At 24.2% G+C, this 12,700-nt stretch overlaps 1 protein-coding gene across 2 annotated transcripts in view; it reads right to left on the bottom strand.

Moving 5' to 3' along the window:
- Window positions 1-8,899: 8,899 nt before the first annotated feature.
- LOC107447906 (xylulose kinase) overlaps window positions 8,900-12,700 on the bottom strand; it is a 30,989-nt gene continuing 27,188 nt past the window's right edge. For both annotated transcript variants that reach the window (XM_043043916.2, XM_071187245.1), the window contains exons 12-16: window positions 11,584-11,680; window positions 11,113-11,171; window positions 10,916-11,003; window positions 9,488-9,579; window positions 8,900-9,395 (exon numbers count right to left, since the gene is read on the bottom strand). In XM_043043916.2, the coding sequence (XP_042899850.1) occupies window positions 9,327-9,395; window positions 9,488-9,579; window positions 10,916-11,003; window positions 11,113-11,171; window positions 11,584-11,680 (405 nt within the window). In that variant the 3' untranslated portion in view covers window positions 8,900-9,326. The remainder of the gene's footprint in view (window positions 9,396-9,487; window positions 9,580-10,915; window positions 11,004-11,112; window positions 11,172-11,583; window positions 11,681-12,700) is intronic.

Below are 12,700 nucleotides of genomic sequence, written 5' to 3' on the forward strand. Positions count from 1 at the left end.
TGAACGAGTTGTAGATGAAACTATGTTAATTCAAACTTTAGTAAAATTTATCGATATTATATTCATAACTGGACTCAGACGAGTGAATTTGATAAATATTGGCATTATTTGTATGTAATATTTACGAGTAATAAGTCAAAACATACCTTGCACAAAGTAGCCCCCAAATGGGGCTACTTTGTGCAGCGATAGGAATTCAGTTTAATAATCATGTTTTTAGTAAAATATTGATATAAAATTGTTAAAAAAGTTAATTGTTGGCATTTTTAAAGATGAAAACATCAAGATATGTAAAGATATTAGTTTGAAAATAATTTTCAGCGTTAAAAAAAAATTTTTTTTGAAGAATTTTTTCTTAAAAAGAATGTTTATTTCAAAACATTTGAGTTTAAACAAAAGGAAACCATATATATTTTTAAACATTGAAATGGGTGAAACTTTAAAAATAATAATTATTACATATTCATTAGCATTTATTTATTTATTTATTTTTTCCAATTCCAATGGCAGGCACTGATTTTGAATCTTTGCCTATACTATGCCAGAATTGTTGCTCATTTCGCGTTACCCAGTGGGCACCTGTGAACCAAAGTCACGGAGGCGAGCAACATTGCCCACGCCACACTGCCACAAACCCGTTTATAGGGTGGGCCACATTCACACATCATACACACACACAACAGAGAACAGCACAAAGAGAGAGAGAAACATCCATGCCCAGAGCGGGATTCGAACCCGCAGCCTATGGCTTCGCAGTCAGGCACGCTAACCGCTCGGCCACCTGGCCGGCCATTAGCGTTTATAATATTGTTGAATTTGATCATAACATCCTTGAATGAACATGCTCTTCAGTTTTTGTCAAAATCACCTGATGTCCCATAAAATATATTTTTATGTGTTAAATCGTTTGAAAAGAAAAATAATAGTTTACCAGGAAGTTTCACGTGTTTCTTGTGAATTTTATTAGAGATAGTATTTCTGTGGATTTTGTACTTCCGAGAAGCTTCTGCAATCGACATACCACCAGCAACTGCTTGCAAACATTGTTGCAGCTTTTCTAAAGTGTAATGCTAAAGTGTTTGGGGCTTTCTAAAGTGTTTGGGGCTACTTTGCACAAAGTAGCCCCAAAGTGCATTTTTTTTCATTTTCCGTTTATTTTTTATTAATTTTCAAATTTTTTTAACGTTAGCATGACATAATTGTTTATTAATATATAAATAAAAAGTTTTGCACTTACGACAATTGTTTTATCAACGTCTTTGCATTTCACAGCTAAAGTTTCCACGCACACTTTTCGACATCCGACGTCCTCGGAAAGTTGTTGACATTGGATAAACGAAACACACTCTGAGATTGTTTTAAAATTCGAAAATTTTTTTGTAGTTATAGAAGAGACTTCTATCTTCAAACTCCACAAATTTTTAACGTGAAATACACATAATACTGAATAGCAGCACTTGAAAAATGCCAAATTCGAATTTGCACAAAGTAGCCCCGAATGACGGTATATAAGTTTTACCTTTGTATTTCTTATAATAAATCCTAATTTAACGAAAATTAATTTTCAAAATTTTGCTTTTACTTGATTATTTTTAATTTTCCATCTTCAGCATTTGTAATTTTTATAACAATAATCTATATTTTGAAAAAAAAATTTTTTTTTTTACAGAAATTTTTTTTTAATATTTTAACTCTAAAATATTTGTATATTTGAAATATGTAATTAAAAAACATACAATTTCTAATACTATTTTTTTTTAAAAAAAAAGTTACGCAACCAGAGGGTTAACATATTTTATACAGAAATAATGAGTGCATATTTTTCTTACATTTTATTATAAGAAGACAGGAATGCTAATGCTCTAATGACCAACCTCTAATTCTGTTATTTCCCCAATTAAAATATGTTTGAATGAAACATTTTATTGCTTGATTGCTAAAAAAGAGGAGCAATTAAACTATTATTTAAACTTATTCCTTTCATTTATTGATAAAATAAACTCAGGCGAAGTTCGCCTAAAGAATATCCCAAAATATATCTAGAATAAATTTGGAATCAATAAAAAGATTACATATTTAAACAATTTCGAGTAGAACGGAGACGTAAACTTGTTAGAAATAATCTTCCTAGAATTCATGTTTAAAATTTTTCTTAGTAATTTTTAAAAATCACTGTCTATAATTTATTTATTGTCACTAAATCAGCAAATTTTAAATCAAAATTTGCTATTTTAGCATTATTTAAATTTCAAAAAAGAAAAATTTAAAGATCATATTGCATTTATATTCTTTAAGTATTGCACTTTATTTATGCCACACTTTAAATTCTTAAACTACATAAGGTATAAACAAAAAGAAAAACAATTTGTTCTTGTATTTTATAGTTTTTTTTTAATATTTTTAAAAAAATTGTGTCTTTTTTATTTTGAGAAATGCATCTTGCAATTTTATTTAACCTAATAATAGTGTTCAGTTTATTACTCTAAATAAATTCAATATAGCAGATAGAAATAATTATTACAAATTAAAAAAAAAAATTTGTACTTAATCAGGGTAGATGTTATTTAAGAACGAAAAAATAAATAAAGGGTTACAAATTATTTGTAACTCTTGTAAAAAGCTTAAAGTTCTAAATCTTAAAATTTTCTATTTCCTATCTGGGATCAAACCATTAGGTTAGAAATTTAAAATTTTTCTTATTGCAATGTATAGACCAGTTTACTTATAACACTTTAGAATAACAATATTATTTTTGATTTTTACGTAAATTAATAATAAGCATATATACATACACTATCATAAAAGTTGACAAAAAAATGTAAATAAAATATAAACTGTGTTTTTGCAAATGGTAATGGATAAGTTGGTAATTTTTCAGCAAATTGTAAGATTTTTTGCATGCATTAATTGTTTTATATAGTATTCTAGTTAATACAATCATAGTTTTTAATTAAGTAAATGTTAAATAGAAGATAAATATTAATAAAAGATAATAATAAGATTAAAAATAAGACTCTACATGCAACAAAAACTACATTAACGCTTGTTATCATTCTGCCATGATCAAATACCTAAAAAATAGAGTAACCATAATTTGCTGTACTAGCATTTTGTTTTGAATAATTTATATTATTAACTAGTAATTTAAATTTGGTTAAAAAATATTGAATAATATCAAAATAAATGCATATTGTCAAAATAAATTCGTTTTTATATATTATAAGATCTCTAAATACATGTAGAAAAAAAATATTTTTAGACAAATTTTTACAAAATTCCTCATTCTCAAAAATAGCCACTATTTAAAAATCTGTGAATAAAAAGATGTTTCGATTCAAAAAATTTGATGCACAGTCGATTTCAATATCATAAAGAATTATACTAAATAAAATAACTACATACAAAAGAAAATTCGTTCTTGATTAAACAAAAGGCATATTGGAAGAGCACCAGAGTCCATGCATCACAATGAATGTTTTAGTACACATGAAACAATATTGAAATTTTATGTTCTATCAGATATATCCCCTTTTTTTCATCTTTCCAGAAAATTTAAATTAACCAAGTAAAATTTTTCTATTCTTTAGAATTCCTGAAAAGCATTAGTTTTTTTTTATAGTTAAAAACAAATGAATAGTGTTTTCTGGGACTTCATTCAAAGTAAAGGTGCAAAAATTATTTTCATATTAGGACACCTGAACTGAAGATTAATTTCTGGATTGAGATTACTCCTATACTACCTAGGAAAAAGTAATTTTTATTCTCAAAAGATTGCAGGTGAAAATAACTATAGAAGAAAAAGTAAGTGCATGTTGTTATCATTTTTAAATTTTTTTATTTAAAGTAGTTCCATGCAAACATTTTGCTATTTTGAATAACTCTTATATAATTGCATTTTGAAATATAACACTTTTTTTTGGTTTCTTGACAAGTATGATATAGTGACAAGTGTGGCACTGTGCATTTTACAAAACAATTGGGAATAATTTTCTATGTAATCCGTAATTCCTCAAAATCTAAGTTTTGAAGTCAGAAAAAGAAATGCTAAATGAATAAATAGAAAAAAAATCAACTCAATTTTAGGAAATAAGATGGATCACTTCATTTATACTGTCTGATCATTTTTGTTACATGCTCATATGAAATAATCGAATAGGAATAAATAGACTTTTTTTATAATGTATTTTACTTGTTACCCATTTTTGTAGGAAAATATTGAATTATTTTATTTAAAAAAAAGTTTTCTTGAATCGATTTACTTTTACCAGATAATTAATTTTTGAACAAACTATGCCATCAGCAAAATGTTGACTTTCAGGAGGACATGTGATGCTTTTAAGTCTCAAACATTGACACAAGTACAATATTATTGACTCCTCATTATTACTTTCTTACAGCTAAGATAACACAACTTTAAATTAAAGTTCCAAGTATGTAAAAATATGTAAGTTAGGGAAAAATAAGCTGGTTTTGCTGAAAATTATAGCAATAACAAAAATAACTTTCACTCAGTACCTTAAAAAATAAGAATCATAAAAATCAATAAAAAAACAACACTTAAAAAATATATCTTTTAATAATAAATTTTATTTTACATGATCATATGGAATAGCAAAATTATGAAATTTACAAGTCATATAATATAATGACACTTACAAATATGAGCATAAAATATCACATTTTAAATCTAATAAGCTGGAATGTTATAATTTTAGAAATTAAAGGCAACTTTTACATATTCCTTGCATACTTTTCTTACATTCAACTCAAAGTGAAGTCTTAAAAACAATAACTTTTTGAATACTGCACATATAGATCACTAAACAAGAAAGATAAACATTTTTTATTATTTTTATAAGGATAAATACACATTAAAATACTATTGCAATGAAATATGCAATTTTAAGTAACATATTTCTAATTTAGAATATAAAATAATACATTGCTCATCTTCAAACAGGAATGCAACAGTCAAGAAAAAAATGTAAGTATAAGGAATGTGTACTTCTTTTTTGCAGACAACCTGAGAGTGCTAAATTCTGGCACAAATTGAAAAGATTTTTGTGTACGCATTTAATGCGGTGTTTTTATTGGAGTACCAAATTTTCCTTCTATGGATGATTTATAAGAGTCAGTAAAAATACTCTTTTAATCATGAGGCCATTATAATTAAAAAACACATTAGATATTAGTTCTGCAAAATGCAAATTAAAAACTGTAACACAATTTTATTATGCAACAACTGTATTTTGCTAGAATTTATAACTTCCTCCGATAGACTGCAAAAACATGATAGAGTTCATGAATTCTTTAAACATTCAGAAAAAAATTCATAAAATGCAGTAAAAAAATTACAAAAATTTTCAAGTTTAACTTGAAAGAGATTGACAACACTTATATTACTCAATTTTTATGCAACTTGCTTTCGCAAAAATATTTGTTAAAGATAGGCACATTTTTAATGCATATGATTTCTAATATTTATAGCAATGAAAATATTTATAGCAATGATATTTGGAGTATGGGTAATAACATAAAAAAAAAACTTCAAAAGAATAAAAAATATTTTAGTTGATAAATACAAAGATTTCACTTGAATAGTTGTGGTATGAGAAAGAAACCTCATATAATAGAATGTATCTGCTTAAAGGAAAATCATGTTAATTTTGAAGGAAATATTATTACATCCAAATATATTCTTTAAGTAGATTAATGGCACTAAACTAAATTAAGAGAGAGCCTGTTTAAACTTTTGGCACAAAATAAAAAAAGTAAAATACAAAGATTTTTTATATTCAGATCAGCACATGAATTCTAAAAACAAATTCTAATGGAAAAACTTGATAATCTTTCAGAAAAATTGAACTACATTAAATTATCAAAATTACTTAAGTTTTCACCAGGCATTGTACAATGCAATAAAAAGAATAGATAAATAACTCAGGATGTGAAATCACTAATTCATTGAAAAACAAAATATTCAGTAGAAATTATTAATCAATGATAACATTTCAATATTATATAATAAATTCTTAAAAAAATAACAAAAGTAAAACATGAGCTTTTATAATAATTTTTTAATAACTACACTTTCGATCTGCACAAAAATACTAAAAAGATTCTTTTGGAAATATTTATTATTTTTCAAGAAATGGGATAAAATAATAAATCATATTTTACGGAGCTTCTATCAAATATTTCAGTCAAAGAATTCATCTCAAACAAAAATTGTTGCGAAATAAAATATCAATGATGTAACAAAATATTTATTAGGACATAACAGAACTTAAACATTTCTCTTTACTAGCAACATTGATTAATATATAATTTTGTAAGAAGTGTTTTTGTCAAACAAAAATATGGATATTTTTTCAACTTTTCCTAAAGTATGCATAAAAATGTATTTAAAATTTTGTTAAAGTAGTATAAGAATGTCCCTGTTTTATCATTACCTTTATTTACCACAATAGTCAATGAAATGAAATGAAATAATAGAAATGAAAAAAACACAAAAGGAAATTTTCTGATGAGAAAGAAAGTTTAAATTAAAAAAAAAAGTTACTTCAACTTGATAAAAATAATAACTATTTGCTTATCTAAGTTTTTTTTCATATGAAAATAAACAAAATATTAAATATTAGAATATTCAATCAATCATAAAAGTTAATGCTTTTGTTACTACAAGGGGAAAAATCAAATGAAGAAAATTAAAATTTAATATTTTATTTAAAATAAAATGATCAGAGTAATAGCTGAGAATAATTTCATTTTACAAAAAAAATAGAAATGTTTACAACAATATAATATTCTTAATCAACAAATTTTCAAATCATTTGTTCTTAAATTTCAACTCAAAAATTTAACATGTACAAACTAAAATATATCAACATCAAAAACAACAATCTGAGTTAAAAATTTTACATTTTAGGAAAAAGTATTTTAAAAGTATAATAGATTATTTGGCAATAACAAATTAACTATAATATATATTTTATTGTAAACCATTGATTTCAGTTATAAATCCAGAAATCCGCAGAATTTGCAAAATCTGCTGCGATTCTTAAAGAAAAATTGAGAAGAAAAGGAAAAGTGAGAATAAACCATGTTATAAAGTATTTTAATTGTGACTTAAAAAACACATAAATATTATGCAAATAAAAATTGTAATTAGAAAATGTAGATGAAGATGAGAAAAACTTTGTACATTGATATGTTATTGATTTTTTTCTGCGAAAGTGAAGTTTGTAACTGAATCACTTATTAGAAAAATGGATAGTTCATATAAAATGTTATTGTGAATTTGTTAAGCACAATTGCTGATTAAATCTATGTAAAAACAAAAAAGTTTCTTCCTTTATTCAATAAAACAAAGTAAATTAACTTGTGTGAGGATAAGTTAATTCAAAATCACTTAAAAAAAACTTTTTGTGATGAAATAAATAATCAACGTCATTATAAAGTATAACAATCAACAATATTTTTATAAAAATTGTGTAAAGCAACAAGTGGTCTTATAATTTTCAAAACATTGGATTTCATACAGCTTTTAAATTTATATTTCAATTAAACAAATTTTAATGTAATGTAAGATCATCACAACTTGTTCTACAATTTAGAACTTCATAAAAAGAATATATGTATAATTAAAAAGTGATAAATGAAAGAGGTAAGCTAAATTTGAGAAAAAATTTAACTAACCGTTAAAAATTTTCAAAGTTAACCATTACATAAATTTCTTTGAGCAGTCCTTCATTTATCCATTATAGCAATTTAGAATGCAGCAAGCATATAAAGTATAAAAAAATAAGTATAAAACAATTCTTGTTCTCAATTTATTAATGGCAGTTACTATACTAAATTTGCAATTATTCAAAAATTAACTGTATAATGTTCATTTAAGTTAACTCATTGGCATAATAATTTGTTTTGAGTATGATGCTTGATAGTTAGTGTATAAGAAACAAAAAGAATTTTATTCTCTTCAAATTTTTTTTAAATTTATCCTATGAAAAAACTTCAAAAGTGCACATTGAAAATAAAAATTAAAACCAGCTTGACTTACTTATTTTACTAAGCTAGTTAATAATAAGATAAAATATATACATATTTGAAAAAAAAATTTTTTTTTGCAACCTTGGTTTGACACCTCACACATCAATATTTGATAATTAATTTTACTAATTTAAATTTTTTTCCTTCCACAAATGCTTTATTGCAGGCGATAAACAAACAATAATTTTGATTATTATTGTTTCATACATTGTATATATAGGCACATTGTTTATATAGGCACAGTATCAGAGTAATTCAGTATTTATTATTGAAAGAAATGTCACTTTTCTATTTGTTCAAAAATTATTTAGTTCGCAGTTTAAAATTTATTACTAAAAAGTGCAGCTTGTAATGAATTTAAATATAAGAAATAGTCACTATTATTTAGTAAAGGTATAATATTCTAAATACGTATATTTAACATGCATCACTTTTAATTTTAAAATGTCACCAAATTTAGAAATTAAAATCTTTACATGGTAAAACTCTATGAAAATTATGTTAAGGGGCTAACATAGCCTTAGTAATGGTCAGCTTTGTTGTGAGTATAGATAAAAAGCTATTCAATGAAAAAAAAATTTTTTTGAAAATCATACTTTAGTTCTTCATTACACAGCACTTATTATAGGAAATACAGTACATTATAGTAGATAGGTAGGAGTATTACTCGTCCAAAGTTTTATTATTAAAAAGGTTCCAGTGGTTGTAAGAGTATTTTACACTTAACTTATCTCATTCAAAAGCAATAAGTATGTACAAGGTATCAAATATGTCTTTTTAACTCTTAATATTTTTAATCAAGCCCTCTATGGTATTTCAAAATGTACAATTTGTAAATAGTTACATCTTTTTCTTCTTCATTTAATTAGATTTCATATTTAGTATTATAGACATTTTTAATTAGCAAATAAATATTCTTTAGTTTAAAAGACTTTTTAAAAGTATATATCTCATAATTAAAACATTTATAAAGATGAACTTGTATTCATTTTATTAAAAAAAACATAAGAAATCTTATAATAAATATTTAAAACAGTGACTATTTATTACTACAACATGGAATTTTAAGACATATAGAAAAAATAGTAACATTTGTATATTTAATTCAGACATTGTTTATATAAGATTGTCATTAAAAATATTGAACTTGTAATAACAGTAAAAAATCTAAAATAGATAATAAAATAGTATTCATTTCTCAAAAACTATAAAGCATATCAACATGGAGAATAACAAATTGCACACAGTAAAAATGCTTTTAATCTACTCATAAGTCAAGAGTTCTGCAATTTCAATACTTTTTCTTGAAGAATCCTGTATCGAGCAGCCATTGATCCATAAACCTTCAATGAACAACAAAATTCTAAGTAGAATTTTAAATCATAAAAAAAGTATTTAAAGAATTATTTTGAACAAAAAAAAATCATATAATTACTTGAGCAGCATCTTTAGAAGGTGAGGCACTTAAATGAATGCCAAGTGGCTCACAAAACATATCATGGAAACAAAAATCTTCTCCAAGAAGTCCTGAAAATACATTAGTTTAATTATACACAAAATATAAGGTAAGACAATATATAAGGTTTACAAAATATAAGGTTTTTAAAAAAGTTGAATAATACTTATGAACTATCAAGTTCCATAAAATAGTAGGAAGTATAATACAGAATTTTAATGAATTGCATTTATATTTATATACTGAGTCAACTCCCAAACAACTGTACATCATAGTATCATCATTACTATGGCCAAGTCACAATTTATGTTTAGGAATTATCCAGGGTTCAGATTAAAACAAATTATATGATTTTAAAAGATTAAGATTTTATGCATCTTAAAATACAAAATTTTTTCTGACAAGACCATTAAAATATTTTTTGAAAACAATAATAAAATCGTATTATGAAACACAGTATAAGGAACATCAGGAAAGTGACAAAAATAAAATTTTTAAAAAAATTACTAAAGCTAAATTAAAGCAAACTATTTCAACTGGGAATTTTCTTCATAATTATGCACATAAATGCTTGCAATAAAACAATTATGTTTTCATTTCTTAAAACAGTATTTCTAATTAACTCAGAATGACCAATCAATAAATATTATGGAATCTATCTAAATTAAAAAAAAATATTTTTAGCTTTTCTATTTCTTGAAATTTTTCTGGCATGATTTCTACAACATAGCTACGGAAAAATATGTTGTTTGTTAATGACATTTGTAGGTGTTTAAAACTGATGCATATAATAAATATAGGAAATTACAACTATTTTTACACATATATAAAATAAGTATTATATCAGATTCACCAAATAAAGGCAAGTCCAAATTCCTCAAAAATAAGTTACAGTTAGAAAAAAAATAATAAATTTACATTTGTTTCACGAAAATCTTTAAGATTAGGTGTTCATGCCAGACAATGAAGAAATATTTTTCAAAGTTTCTAGAAAGTTATTTCCATCTAACAATAAATTTGAGTCATTTGAATTAAATAATTCACAAGAGTAAGGTAAAATTGACTTAATTTTACATAGATAGTTGCTAAATCACTCACAACAAAACATGCAAATTATCAGGAAAATAGGGAAAAAAAGGCAATTCTAAAATTTAATTTCTGAAAAAGTTTCATTTCCATAATGTTAAACTTGTTCTGCTAGTTGCTTAGCATTTTAAGAACCCAAAAATATGCTAATAGAAAAAGAACTTTTATTTATAATTTTGTTCAATAAAAAAAATAACAATTATTAGCAATTGTTTTTTGTTAACCAATGAATAAACATTCATCCTATAAAAAGAATATAATATTTATGAAATATTTTATGTAGTCATATAATAGTTGAGCAATAAACAAATAAAATCATACCATGCTTTGCACGTAAAGCTGATCCAAAACAAGCAGAATTTGCATTTTCTAATGTGTAGACAGGTGAATTAAATACATCTGATAATACCTAAATATAATTTGGGAAATAAAAAAATTACTTAATAATGTAAGTTTGAATAAAATTTTATATTGGTTTGTATATTAAAAGCTACTTTAAAAAGTGAAATTTTCTTTACTTGAGTTAAAGATTTATTTGTTGACGCTCCTCCTGTAGCTATAATTTTTGAAGAGGAATCTAAGAAGCAAACAATACTCAAAATGAGAAGCATGTAATTTTGAACATATCAATTAAGTTACATTTTAAAAATACATTATGAGGTTTTATAAAGTATTTTACTATTTGGAAAAAAAAAGAATCAAGTCAGTACAATATGATTAAGATAAATTTAATTTTTTTAACGTCTGTAATTTAGAAAGTAAATGCATGTTAGTTAGGACTTTTCTAGAAAATTTGCTTTGTATCCATTTCAAAAATGATTGAAACATGTTTTTTTTAAAAATTAATACTAATTGTATCATTGAGAAGAGTGATTGTTTTTTGTATAAAACAGTTCTAAAGAAGAAAGTGTTTATATATAAAATAATATATATATAAAAATCCACTTAAATTTCTCAGATTACAAGGTAAAATAGAATAACGCTTATACCCATTGTAACACCAAGATCTTCAGCATGTATTCGCTTTGCTAGAAACTGACCTTCAACTAATGCACGTACTTCAACCTCCTTTGAAAAACGAGGGACCTAAAAAAGCAAAACAATAGTATAAGGATACTATTTTGTACAATATTATTAAAAAAATATAATAATTCCACTGAAAAAGACTGAGCCATATAGGCTGAGATAAACGTGTGGAAATAGTGAACTATATTTCTAAAACAAGTAAAAAATACATTCAATATTCATTAATTCTGTAAAAATAATATTTAGTGTTATAAATAATAAAATACTTTTATTTGTAACAGCAAAGAGTACCTTTACAGCATTGATAATTTTAGTAATAATAACAAAATACTATTTACTGTTACTAAAATTAATCCACTTATCTTCAGCTGGAAAATTTCAATAAGAGAAGTAAAAATTTTGATAAATCATAGAAAATTGTAAATAAATTCCAAATGAAACAAAAAAAATTTTAATATTAATAACCACCAATCTCTTAGTAGAAGTAACTAACAGTTTCAGAAACAGGGAAACAATTTAAAGAAGTTCAAAGAATGCATCATTTATTTCATGTACAGCTGATCAAAAAGTAATATACAGATTTTTTTTATTATCAAAGTAGCTCAACTAGTTTTTACAACATTCTTTGTTTAAGATCACATTTTAAAGACACAGATCACAAATTTTACTTCTAAATTTGAATGTGGCTAAATTTGTAGAATAATTGCCTAGATAATTTTAACTTTTTAATTTATCTCTTTAAGAACGTGAGAATTATAACCCTGGACCTATTAATTTCATTTGTAACTTAAAAATATTAATTTCACTTTTTTATCACATAAGTGGTTTTCTTCTTGCATCTTAAAAAATAATACTTCACTTAGTTATTTGTAAAAATAACATTTTTAATTAATTTTCTCCCAAAAATTTCAATGCAAAGATAAACACATGCTTACAAATGCTTAAAGATATCTTTAAAGCTAATTTAATTTCTGTTTAATTTTAGAGCATTTTAGAAAAATGTAGATTGTCTATAATAGACAATTACAGCATCTCCTAATTTTTTTATTTATTTTCAAACCTAACTTAGTGGAAATTATC

Source organism: Parasteatoda tepidariorum, chromosome X1 (assembly GCF_043381705.1).
Source record: "Parasteatoda tepidariorum isolate YZ-2023 chromosome X1, CAS_Ptep_4.0, whole genome shotgun sequence".
Lineage (NCBI taxonomy): Eukaryota > Metazoa > Arthropoda > Arachnida > Araneae > Theridiidae > Parasteatoda > Parasteatoda tepidariorum.